Source organism: Colossoma macropomum, unplaced genomic scaffold (assembly GCF_904425465.1).
Source record: "Colossoma macropomum unplaced genomic scaffold, Colossoma_macropomum, whole genome shotgun sequence".
Taxonomy (NCBI): Eukaryota; Metazoa; Chordata; class Actinopteri; order Characiformes; family Serrasalmidae; genus Colossoma; species Colossoma macropomum.
The window spans coordinates 22,785,509-22,807,106 of NW_023494794.1; the positions used below are offsets into that span (position 1 = coordinate 22,785,509).

At 37.5% G+C, this 21,598-nt stretch overlaps 1 protein-coding gene across 1 annotated transcript in view; it reads left to right on the forward strand.

Annotated features, from left to right (window-relative positions):
• Positions 1 to 21,598, forward strand: part of arhgap31 (Rho GTPase activating protein 31) — a 47,779-nt gene that overhangs the window by 21,058 nt on the left and 5,123 nt on the right. Inside the window, exons 2-10 of the mRNA XM_036580633.1 lie at positions 3,692 to 3,794; positions 4,467 to 4,611; positions 7,183 to 7,265; positions 7,860 to 7,967; positions 9,601 to 9,743; positions 14,926 to 15,133; positions 17,159 to 17,283; positions 19,422 to 19,478; positions 20,492 to 21,334. Coding sequence (XP_036436526.1) covers positions 3,692 to 3,794; positions 4,467 to 4,611; positions 7,183 to 7,265; positions 7,860 to 7,967; positions 9,601 to 9,743; positions 14,926 to 15,133; positions 17,159 to 17,283; positions 19,422 to 19,478; positions 20,492 to 21,334 — 1,815 coding nt within the window. The remainder of the gene's footprint in view (positions 1 to 3,691; positions 3,795 to 4,466; positions 4,612 to 7,182; positions 7,266 to 7,859; positions 7,968 to 9,600; positions 9,744 to 14,925; positions 15,134 to 17,158; positions 17,284 to 19,421; positions 19,479 to 20,491; positions 21,335 to 21,598) is intronic.

Consider the following 21,598-nt stretch of genomic DNA (forward strand, 5'->3'; position numbering starts at 1 on the left):
AAAAAAGCTAGGGTTAGATTAGAACAAGAGGTTGGTGAAAGAGAAGCTGCTTCATGACTTTTTAGTGTTTGACAGTATCAGAAATCTGATAAAGGAAACTGGATTTTAGCTCAGTAGTCAGATTTCTCAGTGCACGTAAACTCTTACTCTGATTTCTTTCGGATTTCTCAGTCTGCGCATGTGCGAAACAGACCAGAAATAAACAAGCAGCGTTGCCGCAAGATGCTGCAAAACACTTTTGGAGTGACGCTGAAACCAAACACGAAATAAAGGATTTAAATATTCTTTATCTTCTAGATGATGTATCTTAGTATTTTCAGGTAAAGTGGCGCGATTATTATTATTTTTTTTTTAAAGCCCCAGCATGAAGTTTACGTTTACGTCTTCTTCTGTGAGTTTATTGGCTGGTTGCAAAACAGAAACCTGATTACTGCCTGACTCAGGTAGACCTGGAGTTTCCCCATTATCTGATTACTCAAGAGCATGTAAAGATGTTGATCAGATTACTGACAAAATCTTGATTTTCTGCTGTTATCAGATTATGAAGTGCATGTTAACCCACTCAGTGACGTGTCTAGTTAGAGACAGAGTGTGTTGTTTTTTAACACGTCTGTTTTAAGAGTGTATGTGACATGACTGATGACGTCATGCAAAATTGTCTTTTTGTCTCAGAGCTGGCCCATAACTCACCTTTTTCCCTCTTTGCACCTCAAACTGTGTGTTTTAGTGAAACCCCACATGTGAGTCTGTACCAGCATCAAATTATTATAAAGTTCAGAACTTTATATTATTAACATTATTATTATTTTTTTTGTAAACAGTTGCAATCATTAAAATCTGGGGGGAGCTGAGGGGCCTCCACTTTCCCTTTCTCTGCATTAGGTTAGCTTTCACTCACTAGATTAGCTTTCACTCGTTAGGTCAGATTTTAGTTGTTAGGTTATCCTTCACTCGCTAGGTTAGCTTTCACTTGCTAAAAAAACACTAGTTACTAGTAGTAGTTTAATTACTGTAGTTCACTAAAGGGAACTGTGCAGGTATTATAGATTAGTGTAAGAGACTTTGCTAAAAGAATATTACATGAAGATGGAATTATCGTAAATTATTTAAAAAGTGTTACTTTTATTACTGTAACTTAAAAGTCTTAGAGTTTCTCACTGTAATGCTGCAGCTCTTACAGTGATTATACAAGCTTTACCCCAAAATTTACATCGAAAGAGGAGGTGATGTAAACGTAGACATTCACTAATTATTCACAGCTCCTACTTTGTGCACTGTGTGCCCTTAAGAGCAGCATTAACCTAATTAGAAGGCATAGATTTAGCTTCCCTGAGGTTTTAAGTAAAGATGGCACATATAATCCAGGGTGGCACACTGTGTGACAGGGTTTTTCCAAAATCAGGGTCAATTCTACAGCCGTAAGTTATGTGTGTGGGTGTTGAGCTGTGTGTTAGGCCAGGTTTAGGTGTAGTCATAGTGATATATTACTTTTGTAATGCAGAGTGAAATATTGTCTGTACTAGTATGTCGGTATTGGAGTCAGACGACGATGTGGAGTTTTTGGTTTTAGGGTTTTTATTGATAGATAACATTATTTTACTACAATGCATGTAAATCAGAAAATAATGTAAATCCAGTTCAACTTTTAACTGGACTTTAGACTTTTGCTTTTATATCATAATTATATTTATAATATTATATAAATAAAAATAAAAATTTTACATTTGAGCACTGCCAAAACCATAATCATAACACTACCAAAAATGTACTAAATGTTTCACAACACACAACAGCACAACACACACTAACACACCACCACCACGTCAGTGTCACTGCAGTGCTGAGAATGACCCACCACCCGAATAATACCTGTTCTGTGGGGGTCCTGTGGGGGTCCTGACCTCTGAAGAACAGGTTGATAAGTATGCAGAGAAACAGATTGACTACAGTCTGTAACTGTAGAACTACAAAGTGCTCCTATATGGTCAGTGGAGCTGATAAAATGGACATGTGTCATCAAGCTATTCATCTCTACCAATTTCATAAGTATGATATAGCAGTTTCTACTGATTCTGCTTTTTTAGCCAATTTTATTCAAAATTTTTATTTTTTGTGGTATTTTTATTTATTATTTTTATTGCTTTTATACCTTTTTTTTAAAACACTGCACTGTAAAGCCGCTTCAGACACAATTTATATGTATGGCAGATACAAACACTCTTATTATGTTTTGATGCCTTTGCTTGTATTGTTTAAAAATGTCCCTGAGCTAAACATGGTTTTGAATAGCTGTTTGTTTACTCTGCCTGAGCTCGTCCTCCAGCAAAAAATGTTGTACGTGACTGTAGTAACAGGTATTTTTGACGTTGAAGTTGACGTTGCTGAACGAGCCTATAGTTCTGCTTGAGTGACATTAGAGGCTGTGCATCTCAGTCAGTGGGATTTCATCAGAATATTGGGCCATACACACCATTCTTATCTAAGATCAGCAAATTCAGCTGCTTTTTAGCCAGTTTTATCATATTTATTCTGTTTTTGGTTTTTTCATTCAAACTTTGCTGGATGTTTAATATTACACTCATGTTTGGTGTCATAGTATGTTACACTGTATTCCCTTTAAAATCACATAATATTCCACATTACTCAGTGGATTGTTTACCTGGCTCAGCACCACGTCACGATAACCATCAGTAAACACTGCGGCGATCTTTTATTTGTTTTTAGCCATGCTCCATGTACATCTAGTTGACTGCATAGATAACATTGGTGTTACGGCAGTGATGCCTTTGCTTACAGTCACTCACAACGATCGTTAAATGGGGGCAAAAGTTTGTGCAATCTGCTTAAATCATGATGATACAAGTCAATTAGCAACACGTTATTAGCCATGCGGCGTACCACTTAGCACCTGGGGCAGCATAGCAAACACCTAGCAACACCTTAGCAATCGCCTGGGATACAATAGCAACCACTTTGCAACACTTTAGTAAGCACCTTAAATACCATAGTAACCACCTGGAAACACTCTATCAACCATCTGGGAGTTGATTAAGCTGTATAATCAGCCTGAATTGTCTTTAGGAAATGTCTTTTCTAGTGAAAGCTAATCTAGTGAGTGAAGCATAACCCAGTGAGTAAAAGCTAACCTAGCAAATTAAAGCTAAACGAGTGAGTCAAAGGTAACCTAGTGTGTCAAAGCTACCCAGGTAGCAGACAGTTTTGGGCCGACTCTGGCTTTCCTATGCGAGTGTTTGTTGACTACCAGGTAGATGTTACGTATGAATAGGGCCATATCCTGGACAACTTCGTACCATTTTGCCTCATGTCTACCTTTGTAGGACAATTCTGGCATGAATATTGTGGACCGAATTTGTAGTTGGGCCAGATTGGGACCACAATCGGGCCATACCCGATAGTTCTACTCACTTTACAGTGTTTGGGCCAGATCTGGGCTGAGGACCCAGCCGTGTACTGGGCCAGAACAAACCAAGGATGTGGCCCACAAGTGAGCCAGACAAATTTTGGGTAACTGGGTAACCTAGCAAGTAATGGGAGAGAGTGAAAGATAGAGAGTGAAAGCTAATCTAGTGAGTGGAAATTAACCTTGTGAGCTAACTTTGTGAGTGAAAGCTAACTTTGTGAGTGAAAGCTAATCTAGCAAGTCATTAACCAGCTTTTTTTTTTAACCCAGTTCCTCATGTCCTGAAGACGTGTGCGGAATTTATAGAGGAGCATGGCATTGTGGACGGAATCTACAGACTCTCAGGAATCACCTCAAACATCCAACGTCTCAGGTAAGCAGTCACTAAAGTCAAACAGCTTTCCAGACTCAATCAGGACTAAATTTATACCCACTAGATTCCTATGTGACCACTTTTACAAATGTATCGCAAATTCAATGCTTTTTTTCCACACTATACCCTGGTAAACTATTCAATACTCCTATATTTAATACTTTTAACTCTAAAGTCGGTGTCATGACCATATTACACTGAAAAAATGGGACCATGGCAAATGATATTATCTGAAATCTAATCTGTGTACATTTGTATATCAAATGTTTGAACACTCTCTGGTGAAATTCCATACTTTCGAAGTGAAAATAAGAAGACACTTAAATATCACATTTATCTTCAGTTTGTAGTGCACAATTTCTGTTTTTTGCTGAGGTTATCATATTGGAATATATATATAAAATTTAGAATGTGCCATAACTTTTGCGCAGGCTATATTTCATGTTTCATTTAACTAAAATGCTAAATTCAGTAAATAAACAGTAAATGTGCGTTAAAACGTGCAGAAGTGTGTTCACTGTAGAGGATGCGCTAACTTACTTTCTTTCACTTCGAAAGCCAACAAAAACATGGAATTTGACCGGGACGGCCAAACATTTGGGTACGACTGTATGTGATGTGATGGTAATTGAGGGCATAAATTGGTAGCATGGCTTGTTTATGTGTTTGCAGACAGGAGTTCAGCTCCGAGCTGTGTCCTGACCTTACTAAGGAAGTGTATCTCCAGGATATCCACTGCGTCGGCTCCTTATGTAAGCTCTACTTCAGGGAACTGCCCAACCCACTGCTGACCTACGAACTCTACAAGAAATTCACAGTGAGTGAGCCGTGGGTGGGAGTTTGGTTAATGAGAAGCATTCAGGAGATACAAACAAATGCAGGTTTCCAAAAGCTAACTGTTCAAATCATGATGGAGGTCGTATTTTGCCAGGTATGACACACATAATCATTAATCCTCTCTGCTAACAGTTGAAACCTGCTTAGACTGTTCACAGTCAGTGACGTATCTAGAACTTTCAGACAGTCTTTTTGGCCTTTGGCCCCTCACTGGCCCCTGAAAACAGAAAGTTTGGGCACCACTGTTAAAGTAGTATGTTAGCGCTAAACTAACAGCAATTCACATGATATATGTTTATTGGGGGTTCTAGATTAATCACAAATGTTTATAGCTTGTAAAAGACATTCTACATATTTTATCTGAAGCTTAAAGCACATATTAACATGTATTTGAGATTGTATCAGTTTTACAGTGACTCAGCAAAGAGCTGAAATCTGATTCGGCTCATGTTCGCAGTCAGTGATGTATCTAGAACCTCAACAGGGCCTAGAGCGAAGTCTTTTTCACAAAATTGGTCCTGTTTTAAATGAAATCATGATTGCTTGATTCTGTCACTTCCTAGTTAAGCCGGTAGTTATTCTAACGTGTAAGGCCTTCAGTCCAGCTTCTGAAGTCCTAACCAATGGGAGAGCTCGATCAGCTGTATCTGCCTACATACCACAGAGAAAGCAATCCTGATTGGGCAATTATCTGTTGGACATTTCAAGATTTTGTTTCCAACCAGAACTTAACATTGGAATAAGTGTATTACCACTACATTTACAGATGTTAAATACAACAAGCATGATTATATGATTGTATAAAGCCTGAAATGTGCATATTGTATAAATATTAGATATTACAGACATATATATCATTTTCTAGTTCCCACAATTCATTAGGCCTGGGGAACTGAGGACTAGAGTCCTGCACAGTTTGATGATTTCCCCGCTCTAGCAGACTAAACTAAACAGGAAAATCACCAAACTGTGCAGGAATCAAGCCCTCCAGGACTGGCGTCCCCTCCCCTGGCCTAGAAGGTCCTGAAGGGTCCCCTCTGTCCATGGCAGAATGTGTAGGTGATTCATTTATGGAGGCTGCCTTAGCGCATTTCTTGTCCTCTGCTGTAGCAAGAGGAACAAAACATTTGAACAAGCACTTGGAGTGAAAGAACTTTTCAAAATGTATGTAAAGATGTTTTTCCAATGCAAGGTAAACAATAAAGTCAACACAAACACTGACACTCGAGAAAAGTAGAACTATTCCAAAATCTACTCAAGTATGTGTTTCTATTTTGTTACTATACGTCTCAGACTGTGGTGGTATTATGAGTATTATTACAGTTGTATGCAAATACTTGGGCACCGCAGGTTAAATTCCATATTTTGTTGATATTCTAAGTGAAAATAAGTGTTCACACTTTTTAAGGTTCCTTATGGATAATTGCCAGACATTTAACCCCTTAAAATCTCAAGTTTATTGCATACTTAGGCTTATTATCCAGTAACTACAGGGACTTCAATGCAATCTGGTTGAGCTTAGATTCTAAAAGTGAGTAATGAAGCTCTGGGCCTGCCGACGGGCCCTGGCTAATTCAGAGGTTAAATTATTAACAAACTTTCTGGTGGTACACCAACATTTTGATGAGGGTTAGGTTTAGGAGTAGGTGTGGGTTTGTGTTGAGGTTAAGGTTAGGGTTAGATTTAGGGTTAAATTTAACAAAATCACGCTGAAGTTTAGGATCAGTTGCATTTAATATATATTTAGTTGAATGTTTCTTAAAGGCAGACTGAGCATCTACATTGGACCATCAAAATAAGGTTTTAAAACAAATTCTCCAAAGAGAACACACCTCTGCACATTTTTGATGCACACTTACTGCTTATTTATTGAATTTTACATATCTGAAAAAAATTAAATCAAATGTGCAAAAGTTATAAATTTCATTTTTCCAGTCAAATCTGGCAAATAAATAGAAATTGTGCACTGAAGTTTGCAGAAAATGCCATATTTAAGTGTGTTCTCTGTAGTGGTGTGTTCACTTATTTACACTTACAAAATCAACAAAGCATGGAATTTGACCGGGGGTAGACAAACCTTTGCACACAGCTGGAATAAGTGTATCGCATAAATTCCTTATGCATCATGTAAAACACTAGGAGCCGTTCCTGGATATTGGTCTTGGACTAATGTCATTGGTAATTCACCACTGAAAAGTCTTTTTAGTCCAAGCTTAAGCCTAATCTAGGTATGGAATCAAATATTGCTGGGCAATATGTCACAATATATCATTATTGTGATAAAATATGTCACAAAACAATACACTTTTATGAGCATATAGTTTATATTGTCAGAACTTAGGGAACACTGACCAATTGCATGTTATAAAGAGAACAGAATTAGTCCTGTTTAACTGGATCCAACTGATCAAATGTCTGAAAAAATAAATATTGTGACATACCGGGTATCGTGAAAAATTCTTGAAGTATTGCAGTGTTATATTTTGGCCATATCACCCACCTCTAGAAACAACCCCATAGGTTATGTCTCCATCTCTGTTTCTCCATGCAGGACGCTGTGTCGGTCAAAGAGGAACATGAACAGCTCCAGAACATTCAGAGTGTCATTAAAGAGCTTCCTGACTCCCACTTCAGGTAAACCAGTGCTTCTCTCTGTTGAGCTTCTCTTAAACAAGTCAGAGCTGTTGTTTTCTGGATTATTTGGTTACCCAGCCGGTGAGCTTTTACAGTGTGGACTAGGAAAGGTCCACATCTTGTCACAGAAGTCACCACTGAATCATTATTCATTACACATTTGTATGCTGGTGGTGATAGGAACCAGGGGTCACCACGTCTACAGCAACCACCAGTGAACCTACACGAGTCTGCGTTTTATAAGGAATGTTAATGATGATGATAAATCTAAAAAAAAAAAAGTTTTCTTTGAGGACTATTTTGACTCACAACGCCCTGTATGTACCCCTTCACCATAAATGGATGTGTCTCAGGCATCAGGCAGCACATTCATAATAAACTCTTCAGACGTCTGGTTCCTATCACCACCACTGTGAACAATTCTGACTCAGTAAGTTTCTCTAGAACAGAGCATCTCACACCAAACCACTCTGACTCTGTTCACATCTTAACCAGTTTATATACCCAGACATTTTGAAAAATCAATGGATTTCCCCTTTAATAAACACTGTTGTTGACGCACTACCTTTATTTCCTTTGCCTTTTTATTCTCAGAACTCTGGAGTACCTGGCGAAGCACCTGACTCACCTGGCCACTCTTAGCCACCACACCAACATGCACACCCGCAACCTGGCCTTGGTGTGGGCACCAAACCTGCTCAGGTCAGCAAAACACCTACCTGAGAGAGATATATATACTGATATATTTATATACCTGGGCGGAAAAAATAATATATTAGTAGATACAGTACAGTAAAAAGAAACAAGAATTTCTTATTTTAAAAAAGGAGATGATATCATGTGAGCTAGTTTTAAGGACACAGGTTTGGTTCTAAATTTCTCCTGGACACTCCCAGGCATCGCATGGATTTATTAAATTCCATCAGCAGCAACTGATTTAATTCAACCCTTGTGTGGTGTTGATGTGTTTGTTACTCAGTGGTCTGTTTATGTAAAAATACCAGATGTTTAAAATATCACAAGTGGCCAGCGCAGGGTTCTCGTTTAGCAGCTGTAGCCAGTCAGCAGCCTGTCCATGTTGTCCACCCTCACACACACACACATATATATACAAACACGTACAGACATACACACAGAGACACACATTAACAGCAGGCCATGTAGGAGGAGAACAGAGTGAAAGACACAGCACCTCCACACTTTTACTCCCTGTGGGTTCACCCCAACACCACATGTGTAATATAAATGTGTGGAGTCACTGAAAATGAGCAAAGGCCAAGAAATCTGAGGTTGTAATAATAATTTTTTTTTGGTAAACATTGAAAATGGGCCCCACAGACCCCAAAACCACACAAGGGTTAAGGCAGCGTTGATCAGATGAAGCAGGTTGGACAATAACTACAAATATTACTGGGCTTTGTGGAGGTTGGATGTTTAAATAGTTAAATAAACACACTGATATACATAAAATCCTACTTAATGTGATAATGTTAGTAGTATTTATTCTAATGTTAATGAAAAAAACTGCCCAGTTACATTTAAAAATAGATCAAATTTTCTTGGTTGCTTAGCCCCTTAAATGGCCAGTGTTCACCAATGGGCCCAAAGTTTTAATACACACTCCTATAGCCTAAGAATAGCTCAACCAATTTGCATTAAAGTCCCTGTAGTTACTGAATAATAAGTCTTAGTCTGTAATACGCCAGAAAACGTCAGGGTTTAAAACCTTTTCTCAGTGCTTTATATATATTTCAGTCACACTTTATTTGGACAGTCTGCTATAGATACTCTACAGATACATAAATCATTATCAGGTTTTGCCTTGAGGTTAGGTTTAGGGTTAGGGTTAAGTTTAAGTTTAGGGTTAGATTTAATAGAATCTTCCACACTCAGCTTCAAGTTCAGTTGCATTTAATCGATATTTAGTTGAATGTTACTTAAAGATATACTGAGCATCTACAAATCATCTGCAGTGGACCTTCCAAATAAAGTGTTACCTATATTTCAACTCAAAATAAATGGAAAATAAATAAATAAATAAAACAATAAATATACAAATATATGATAAGATTTAATTTTTTTTCTTTATTACTGTCACTATTATTCTAGCGATTATTAGTCATACTTCTTATGCTTCTATTTATTTTTATTTGTGTTGATAATTATTACAATAATAATAGCAATAATTCATATGACGATGTATCTATTAACTGGCATCACAAACAAAGAACTCATGTAAGCCAACAATGATGAAAATTAAACACAGAATTCTGAGGTGTAACGGTGGTGTAGCCCATTCGCGGTACAGACTCTGTATTGCCGTGTTGTTTCGCAGGTCTAAGGAGATCGAGGTGTCCTCCTGTAACGGTGACGAGGCGTTTCTGGAGGTGCGTGTGCAGCAGTCGGTGGTGGAGTTCATCCTGAACCACACGGAGCAGATCTTCAACCCCGGAGACGCGCCGCACAAGCCTAAAGAAGGTCAAACATCTATACTTTCTCTTCACATTGTGCTTAAAACCAGGAATGTTTTGTCTTAAGCTGTACATTTTTATTAATTTGATTATATTTGATCAGTTCCTATACACTCATTTGCTGAGACATTTTATTAACATAAATTCTTTTCATAAATGATCATATTTAATTACATTTTTCACAAAGATCCTTCCAGATTTCACAGTTTGTCACAAGGACTTTTATCATCATAAGCCGAATATCACTGCTGTCCAAAAAAATTTTTTTTTCTTTCTTTTTTTTTTTAATCATTTGAGCACAGCAGCTGCCCATCACATTGCATGAACATTTCATGATGAATGGATCAACATAAAAACTCCAAAACTGCTTGGAATAAAACCTCTTTTACATTGACTTACAATAACATTTAAGAACGATTTGCCTTCTCTTGAAAACTTAGATTGACATCTTGTACATCTTCTATCCGTCTTGTATAACCTGGAAAAAAAAATTATATATATATATATATATATGTATATATATATATATATATATATATATATATCGCTGTTGTCGGAAGAAAACAGTTCCTTCCGCTAAATTATAGTTCTTTAACAAACAGCTTGTAGCTACGTCAGAGTAACGAACTCCACTCACTCGTTCAGTCGGCAGCTGTGACAGAAGAACACCTAAACACCCTGAATTAGCCAGAAATGAATCAGATACCATTCGCCAAACATGTGGTCTGATCTTCAGAGTCTGACCAAATCGGACTGAGCCATAAAACTGCTGCAATATCAAGCTTAGCTCAGTTTTGTCAATATTAATGTTGTTTTGTTCCAGCCAGTCTGTAAAGCATCTTACAGCCCATTTTGTTTGGCGAATGGTGTTCAGTTTTTAGTGTAGTCTCATCTTCAGAGTCTGACCAAATCGGCTGTCGGTCAAATGTGATCTTAAAAGTATCCATTTTCAAAGTAAGAAGTAAAAACGTTCAAATGGCTTGAGCGTCTCCTACAGCTGTCAAAGTCGTTGCTTAGTAACGGCATCTAAGCGGAGTGACACAGTGTTTGTGAAAAAAACGGTTAGAATGCTTCTCGACCAATCAGCTTGCGTGGCCTAACTAACTGTTGTGTGTATATATGATATGTATGTATATAAAATCTATCCCCTGTGCATGAAAATTTCATGATGAATGGACCAACATAAAATCTCCAAAACTGCTTGGAATAAAACCTCTTTTACATTAACTTACAGTAGCATTTAAGAACCTTCTTGCCTTCTCCTGAAAAGCTGTCATTTTGGAAACACTTGTGGGTTTATTTTTGGACAGCCATGATATGAGAGATTGTGATATTGCTTACAAACATATTAGACAAATTCAACTCTCTTCTACAGCATTATTATTTCTTATGTATAATGTTCTGGGCATGAATTTAAGGAGTTACAATTCCCCCTTGCTTCAACTTCAAGTGACCAGGTGACCAGTTTATTGTTGTAAAAGCATAAAGCGGCCTTTAATTCAGCTCACCTGCTGCAATTGTCCTGCTAAAAGAAAAGGGCTCTTTGGGGAGGAGGCCTGAATACAATGACATGAGAACTGAAGCCAAAAATATAACGTAAGAACAATGGGCAGAGGTCCAGCACGAAGCAAACAGGTAACGGCTGCATATGAGCAATTGTATGCAAGCTTGTCTTACAACAGACTCTGCAGCGGCTTAACTGATCTATTGAATTAACATATGGCAAGTGAGCTCGTACAGCAATCTGCAAAGGTCATCCATTCATTTCATATGTAAAGCTACATTTAACTGTCGCTGAGAATGAAAACAAAGCCTTTGAGTAAATGTGTATTTCTTGCTAATTTCCTATGATTCTCTAATTCAAATTCTGCAAAATATGGTAGCATGTCACTGTCAGGGGTAAATAGAGTGAAACCTGCAGAATGATATATATAATATGAGACACACTGGTATGGCTGTGTTATCTCCAGCCTTACTGCAACCAACACAGGGCCTTGGTAGTGCCTGTTTTTAAAGTTTATACTTTGTGTGGTGCTATTTTAAAGGGCAACTCCATCGATTTGTCAAACTTTCTGAATTATTAAATGGTTAAGATGTGAACAGAGTCGTTCAGAGTGGTTTGGTGTGAAATGCTCTGTTCTAGAGAAACTTAAGAGTCAGAATTGTTCACAGTGGTGGTGATAGGAACCAGACGTCCACCTCTAAAAGCTCCCTCAAAAATTGTAGGCTTTTCTGTCAAAAAGAAGTTCTCTATCACATTCCAACACAGTGCTATGTCAAATTGGATCTGTTTCTTTTGTTTATCAACATTTTGTATTATCCTTCAGTCTCTAGTGTTGTTTATTCCTACTTATTGGTAATTTAATTTAAAACATAAAACATAGAATAAGTAGCAGTATTTAAAGGGCAGCATGTTACTATATATATATATATATATATATATATATAATATATATATATATATATATATATATATATATATAGTAACATGCTGCCCTTTAAATACTGCTACTTATTCTATATTGTGTATGCTAGATATTGCTGTTGTCGGAAGAAAACCTTGTACCTCCAAAATGACTTTATGGCGAAATGAAAACACCTACTTTACATTTAAAGTCAATGAGACCAGACTTTTTTTCCAAGTCATTTTGGGGTCATTTCTTTTTTTTGTCCATTCATCATGAAATTTACACACAATGTAAAGAGCAACAGGTATTTTCAAATTATGCCAAAAACTGAAAAACGACAAAAATGGAGATATGAGTTTTTTTTTCTGACAGCAACGATATATATATATATATATATATATATATATATATATATATATATAGTATTCTATCCCCAGTGTACCTTGCACACTCACTAATTGCATATATGTAAATGTGTACTACTGTACATATCATACCTTTTATTTCATAACCTATATTACTGTTACAAAAACTGTACTTTGGAAATGGTGCAGTACTGGTGCATATTAATGTGTATATTAAGAGTCTAGTGTGTATATATTTTTTAAAATACTTTTATTTTTGTATTTAAGTGCTACAAAGGGGGGTACACACCTAAGATCACTCACCTTCATACCCGTGTAAATGTGATGTGACAATAAATGTGATTTGATTTGATTTGGCAGTTGAGTTCAGCCAACACACCTTTGTTGTCCACAGTTTGCATTCAGTTTTTGCACTGGAGCTACGAGGCTAATGTAGCTAATGTAGTAAGCTTATTAGCACAAATTAGCATCATGCTAAGTGCAAGTCCTCACCAGTTACCTCAAACCGTGTGGAGCTGTTCAGTATCTCTAATAGACTTGATTATGTGGTTTCTGTCACTGTTTGACTCACTGTTCTCTATAAACATGGACTAAAGTACTTCAGCATAGCTAAAAACAGTAGCAGCCGCCATCTTGAGGCCTGAAATTTGCCTGTACTTTTGGTCCATGTTTAAAAATAACAGTGCACTCTTATTAGCATCTTAAAAAGATGCTTCTTTAAGAGATCTTTAGTGAAGGAAATGGATTCATTTTAGAACCATGAGTTCTATATAGAACCATTTCATGCCCAAATGGTTGTCTCATAGCTACAGTGCTAAAACTAAAGAAGCTTCAGACACCAAACTTGTCTTGGCTGACTGATTGTGGTAAAGAAGGGGGGAACTGTGCAAATGAGATGTTTTTGCCAAAAATATTGCTGTAAAATGATCTCAGTGCTGCAATACTATTGTGGAACCAGAGGCTGGATAATGAAATATGCCTTTTTTCTTAGCTGCATGCTTAAGAAACGAAGCAGCATAAATTATTCGTCTTCCAAAAACGTCTTAAAGGGGAACTCCGCCTGTGTTTAAAAAAATCTGCATAATTTAATGGTTAAGATGTAAACAGAGTCATTCAGAGCGGTTTGGTTCAAAATGCTTTGTTCTAGAGAACTTAGTAAATCAGAATTGTTCACAGTGTTGGTGATAGGAACCAGACGTCTGAAGAGTTTGAGGCCTCTAAAAGCTACAAAAAGTTATTACATTAAATGGTTATGAATACTCAGCCTGATGTCTGAGACATTGTTTTACAGCAGTTCTGAGACAAGTTTTGGCCTAAAACGTATTTTAATCATTTTATTCTAATCTGTTCATGGTGGAGGGATACATTAAGGGTGTTCTAAGGCAAAATAGTTCCCAAAGAAAACTCTTTTTTCCAGATTTTCCACTATTTTACCACCATCAACATTACACATAAAAGTCACACGTGTAGGTTCACTGGTGGTTTTGGACAGTAAATAAAATGTCTTTTTATATGTACATATGTATATATGTATATGTATTTTTATAGTTGTAGTCATGGTGACCCCTGGTTCCTATCACCACCACTGTAAAGACATCTGAACTATTTCACACCAAACCACTCTGAGGACTCTGATTACATCTCTAAAACTAAATTATGCTGGAATTTAAAAAAATTGGTGGAATCCCCCTTTACCAGGGCTGGTGATCTTAAGTTCATCAGCAAGTTTCTCTACAAATGAACCATTTTGCATCAAACCACTCTGAATGATGTTGTTTACATTTCAACCACTTAATTATGCAGAAAAATTGGTGGAATTCCCCTTTAAGAATTTTCTTAATTTTTTCTGAACTTTTCTCTTAAGAACAATTATAAGTGGTTTGACAAGACTCTTCAAACTCTTATGGGTTTCATAACATATAACTGTTAAAATAAACCAAGAGGGACTTCCTGTTGGCTGTTTCCTCTGCCATCACATCTACTTCTTGTTTGCTCATTTTTTTTTTGTTTGAATGTTTGGTTTGATTTTGTTCTTCATTTCAGTCCATCAGTCTTCTGGCGCTGATGTGATCAAATTGAATAACCAGTTAACAGAAAGATGGCTATAATTTCTGCTAATCTGTAAAATGTAATCTTTTATTGATAGTCTACATGATGAATAACCTACAGCCTGCATACAAAAACAATTTCCGAATTTCTCCTGAAATTTTATTTTCCGAAGAAAACGAAAAAGACTTTCTTAAAAGAACATTTGAGAAGTTTTTTTCAGTGTTCTTATGGGGTTCTTAGTGTTTGTATTAAGATCTCTCAAGTGTTTTCTTAAAAAAGCTTTTGTGAATCCTGCCCAGGTTCTGAATGTTGAGGTGGACTGTGTGAGTTGTATATTTGACTCTGGTTGGTGTTTGTGTGTTTGCAGGTCCAGGAGTGACGTGTGGGGAGAAGTACGCCACCCTGCCTGCGAGTACTCAGTGTGGGCCGATGAAGCTGATGAGTCTGGAGGAAGCTCAGGCTCGATCGCTCAGCCCAAACCACCCGGCACGGAGAGAGCGGCAGAGAGAGAACAGCCTGCCGGACACCAGCACGGCCGCCATGTACCACACCGTCATCGACCTCGCTGAGAACAAGTGGGCCACTCAGACTCACACACGCTGAAATATTTCACATACACACTCAAACTGATTTTAACTGACAAACACAAATACACACACACTCAGTAAATCTCGCAAACTCATCATTTACATCATACAAATATATATATATATATATATATATATATATATATATATAAATAGTTTGCATAGTACTACATAAGACTAAAAAGGTTCTGTAATTTAGAGATGCACTTCAGTTTTACACTGACTCATGCAAATATGTGTCTCAGCATCTCCATTAACAGTACAAGGATCTTTTTATGACTTGGCGGTCATAGTTGTGCACATGTCAAGTATTTTACAGCAGCTTTGAACACAACTTAGCCATTTAGATTTTAGGACCAGGACTGTTGCACCGGTTTTGAGTAAGTTTGTACTTAAGTTTGTGTGTAAAGTCTTTACTAAGTCCTCAATGAACACTAGTTAATTACAAAATTTGCGCCACAAATTCTTTAGTCATATCTTGACTAGTAACATCTAATGTGTATGTCGCTTTAGCATGACGATAACATGATCAGAACCAATCTACACTGCGAGAAATAAAGGTTCTGTTCAGATACATTTTTCATTCATCAAGGTACAAACAATGTAAATGTTCCCTCAAAGGTACAACAGTGGTTTTAAGGTCCAGCTGTGTACCTTAAATACGTTTTCCCAGGTGAAAAGTGTGCATTCATAAACAAATGTTTTAAAACAGAACAATAAAATAAAAAGAAGACGAGATGAGGTGTGTGGAGTCGGTACAACTTAGAAAATATCATTTCAGTGGATTGTGGTACAGTTATGTTCCCTGACTAAAGGTACTGAGATTCCCTTGAGGGAACCACCCCAGTGACAAGAGGGGCACTGCCCCAGTGACAGCTTACCACCTTAATTTCTGAGAGTGTATAGACCCGATGCCCTGGGAACATGACAGCAGCGACACTGACTCTTTCCATGGAAAAATATCCAGTATAGAAGAGAACAAAAACCGAACACTTGTAGCTGTCATCTGTTTATTATTTGATATTTCCATGAGACAACCAAATACGCAGCTTCATTAAACAAGTTTCTGGCTAAATGCAGCACAACAAAGTCTCACTGATCTGAAGCTGTGGATGTTTTTGGTGTTTTATGTGCTTAACATGTGGTTTTAACATTATTTAACGTTTTAGCTCAACATTAAAAGCTAGTGCGGTGAAAGCTTTTTTGATTTAGTAATGCATAAACAATTACAGTAGAACTAGCCTACGTTTGAACTTACGTATAGCTGGTGCAACCGGCCCCTGAACTGACTTAACTGTTTAATAAAAAACATTATTATTGATTATAACACTGCAGATTTGGTGCAGTTGAATCTTCACGTTTAGATGCATTTATACAGCCATAACACATACAGCTGTAACACAACAGCAAATTTAGGGGGGGTGGAGTTGACTTATCTTTTTGAAATTATATATTTAGATATAACTACACATTTTGGTGCCCATTTAATCTTTTGAATTGCTGTATATAAGCTATAGCCTGCTGCATCCCTGCCTAACACACCCGCACACAGAAAACACACACACCTACACACACTCACACACCCTAAAATACATAGAAAAGCACCAGCATGCTATTTTGCTCTGGTGTAAATTTGTACAGCAGTGAGGCCACTCCACCTTTTTCTGTACAAGTACGTCTAATTTAACATAATCCTATAGCTACACCCGAGGATATACATGTACATGCCCTCCTCCCACTAACCTCCACACAACACACGCACACACATACACGGATACTGGGTTAATATTTACATACGAGAGGTCATCATCTACAACACAGAGATACTCTATAATCTCTGAAATCAAATCATACATACACATTTATAGCCTCACTGAAATAAGTTATGTGTGTAATATAGTTAATATAGTTAGTTTTGATGTAAAATCCTCTTCACGTTTTGTCTTTTAAGACATGGCATGTGTGATGTTTTTATGTTTGGCTGGGAAGATGATCTGTAAATCTTCACAACAGGAGAAAATTCTCTGGGAAGTCGAAGAAGTGGAAGGCCATCTTTAGCCTGGGCCGATCCGTCACTGACGCCAAAGGGAAACTGAGTCGCAATGGGAGTGTATTCATGAGAGCACAAAACATCTCAGGTACAGTGTGTGTGTGTTGTGTGTGTGTGTGTGTGTGTGTGTGTGTGTTGTGCGTGTGTGTTGTGTGTGTGTGTGTGTGTGTGTGTGTTGTGTGTTGTGTGTGCGTGTGTGTGTGTGTTATCAGCAACTGTGGAAACTGCTTAAACTCTAAAGGTCTGTTTGTGGACCACATTTTTGTTCCTCACTCATAACTACAGAATTTACACATTAGTTTCATAGTAATAACTGAATAGTTTACAGTAGATGATGAACAAATTATAGCAGTCACTGAATAATCCATAGTAGTTATTGAATGAATGATAATAGTTGCTGAATAATTCACAGTAAATACTGAATAATTAATAGTAGTTACTAAATAAATGATAGTAGTTGCTGAATAATTCATAATAGATGTTGAATAATTAATAACAGTCACTGAATAAATTTTATTAGTTGCTGAATAACTCATAGTAGATGCTGAATAGATTAATTGCTGAATATTCATAGTAGATGTTCAGTAATTAATAGTAGTTACTGAATAAATTATATTAGTTGCTGAATAATTCATAATAGTTTTAATAATTAATAGCAGTCACTGAATAAATTATAGTAGTTGATGAATAATTCATAGTAGATGCTGAATAATTCATAGTAGTTACCGAATAAATTATAGTAGTTACTGAATAATTCATAGTAGATGTTGAATAATTAATAGCAGTTGCTAAATTAATTATAGAAGTTGCTCAAAAATGAATAGAAGATGCTGAATAAATAATAGTAGTTACTGAATAATTCATAGTAGATGCTGAATAATTAATAGTAGTTACTGAATAATTCACAGTAGATACTGAATAATTCATAGCAACTACAGAAAAATTCTTAGTAGATGCTAAATAATTCCTAGTGTTTACCGAAACATTAATAGTAAATGCTAAATAATTCGTAGTAATTACTGAACAATTCATAATAATTACTAAATAATTCATAATGATTACTGAATTATTCGTAGTAGATACCTAATAATGCATATTTGTTTCTGATTAATTCATTATTATATGCTTAATAATTCACTGTAAGTACTAAATAACTTGCAGTAGTTACTGAGGAATTCTTAATGGTTATTGAATCATTCACAGCCACTGATTAATTCACAGATACTGAACTCTAACTGGAGTATAAATGTATAAATCCATATTTATCCTGCACAAGAGGTCTTGTTATGGATTTATTATCCTGCCCATCCTTTTGCTTTAAAATAGAGATGCTTAACATACCGTAACAGACCTATTGGCTCAACCTGTATTACAATCAAACATAATAAGTTTTTATTAATGTAGACTTTACTTGACCTCTGCCTTTTTATGAGTGGTTTAGTCCTTCAGCTATTTCAGTGTAACCAAACAGGCTCTCTGCAAGCACACTAAATGCAGGTGAATGTGCAGTGTGGTATTAACTGAAATTCAGGGTCATTTTATATAGAAAAATGCAGGCACTTTGCAGAATACAATAAATAACACTGAACTTCATGGGTACATTAATTAAACCATGCCAGCTATAGAATTTAATAGCAATAGCATTAAGTGTGTAATAATTCTTACAATTATAGCATTATTTTAGAGACAGTTTTGCTCCTGTTTTGAGGTTATACGGGGTGATTTACTTCACCTTGACAGCAGCGAAGGTTACAGTGAGTGACCTCTATGAAACAATGAAGCACTGCAGAGCAATAGAGGATTTGAATGGCCCCACTTAGTAATAAATATATGTTTTGTGGTCCATGTGTGTTCTCTGTGAAAGGGAGATAGATACTGCGCACAGAAATGAGTGAAAGAAAAAGAAAACAGGCATAAAAGGCAGCGTAGTGGAGATATGAATCATTTTATCCTCTTCAGCCTAAACAAAATTTCAGGGGAAAAAAAAATATATATATATATATATATGTGGTGAGAATTTGTGGGCCTTGTGAGTCAGAGCGCTGTGAGACTTTCCATTACTAAAATGGACTCGGAGTGCGTTTTCTGTTAATGGTCTCTGAAAAAAATCTAATAAGATGTGCGGTCACACATCATTAGCGAATGCATAATGTGTAATTTGACATGGTGTTAAGCAGATGTGTTTTTGAAACGTAAAACTGTATTTATTTTTTTTTGCCTCCACAGAAAAGACTGGGATACGACCGTCAAAGAGCATGGATTCCCTCTGCTCTCTGCCAACAGGTGGGGCTACAGAGCCATAAACCAGCTGATCACTGAGCCCCACTCTATCAGTGCTGAGTGTCAGGCAGACAAATGGAGTGTGTATTTAACCTGCTGTGCTAAATACAGGCTCCATTATGCACGTATTGAAATATTTGATTGTGCATATGTTATTGAAAAATCACAGAATTCACAATGCATTAATGTTTAACTAACATCTGTGCAGTGGTATATCCCCATTTTATCCTTAAAGTCTCCAGTGAAAAGCCTCTTTATTAATAGACCTGTGTATGTTCCATTCAGCCTTTAAAAGTCAGCATTAATGGTGAATCATAACTCAATTTCCTTTTGTACCGTGATGTAATCGCGAGTGAAACACGGCATCACGGAGGTTACCATTATTTTCCCCGCCTGCTTGTGTGACGTAATCAATAAATTATGGTGTTTTTGAGGCGAAGACAAGATATTTTGATCAAACATTATGAAAAAAAAAGAATTTATATGATATGACATGGTGAATCATGCTTGATATGACCAGGAACATGAAAAAAAGGTTTTTCACATCAGGTTGATTTTATAGTATTGATATTAAAAAGCAGTACCGTATTTTGTACCAAGATTTTCCAGGCACAGTAGATCTACACAGAAATGAAGTTTTACAGAAGGTTGTATTCAGCAGGCCTTTTTAAAATGTATATAGCAAACGTTCAAAGTGTCGCTGTCAGAACAAACCTTCATATCTCCAAAATGATAACTTTACAAAAGAACAGAAAAGCATTTCCAACTTACAATGGAAGTTAATGTGACAAGGTTTTTTTTCTAAGTAATTATATACCATTTTATTGGTCTGTTCATCATTAAATGTGAATACAGTGCAGAAGGTCGCTTGAATTTTTAAAAGATGCAAAAAAAAAGACAAAAATGGAGAAAAAGTTTTAAACAACAGTGACAAAATGCTCAAAACCCGAATAAAATCTCAGTTAACTTTAATGCCACAATTGTTATTCATTTCCCTCATTTTCGCTCCCACTCAGATGACGACAAAGCCGCATCCGCTGGAGGAGCAAATGGATTCATCGCCCCTGTGGTGAAATCCCGGACTCTGGGTTCGGACATCAACTACGACCCCAGCGAGCAGGATCCAAAGTGGGAATTTGACCTGCGGAAAGCGAGCGGGGTCATCGGGGGCAGCCCCGGCATGAAACGACGAGGGACTTTAAATACCTCATCTTCATCTCTTCCTCCTTCTTCCTCCTCTTCATCTTCCCCGCTGCAGAGAGCTCTTCCCGAACAGCTGAAGGTGTTCAAAGGTGACGACCTGGGCGCCTGCCAGCCCACATCTCCCAAAAACCGACGGATGCTGTACTCCGGCTCGGCCCACAACGGCTCCTCTAGGCCGTCGTTTCCAGGGAGCCTTTTCCCGCTGGAGTCGTCACCGCGTCATCAGCGCAAGGCCCTGAACATCTCTGAGCCATTCGCGGTGTCCGTGCCGCTGCGCGTGTCCGCCGTCATCAGCTCCAACAGCACCCCCTGCAGGGCGCCGGGGAAAGAGCGGGATCGTTCTTTGGGAGAACGTTCTTTTCTGAAACCTCGAGAGGCCGGACCCCCAGAGCCCCACCGCAGCGAGAGCCTGGGCAGCACTGGCTTCAGAGAGTTGGTTCCCAGCAGCACGGGAAGTTTCGGTTTCCGAGACAGGGACAGAGCGCTGGGGGGAAGCGCTGGGAGCATTGGGTACAGAGAGTTCCCTCTCAGTGACAGCAGTGGAAGCAGTGGATACAGTATCTATAGCAACAGCAGTTCTGTCCCCATGGAGAAGGAGGAGAGTCAAACAGTGGAGAGGGGCACCAGGGAGGTCCCCCCTGACAAAGTGGCAGAGAGTAAGATGCTTGGAGTGTGTGTGAGCGTGCGGCTGCAGATGTGTGCAAGCGCTAATCTGACGCTTACTGATAATGTTTTTACGATGCTTATTCCTATTCCAAAATTGATTTCTTTCACTGTAATGAGCTTTTTGCAAGCCTACTGCCTATGAGGCCCTACAGTAAACAACATTTGTTGTTTCAAAGATTACGAAAACATTTGCTGAAAGCATTTGTGGAAAAATACAACTCAAACAAGCACATAAGATTTCCAATAGCCTTAAA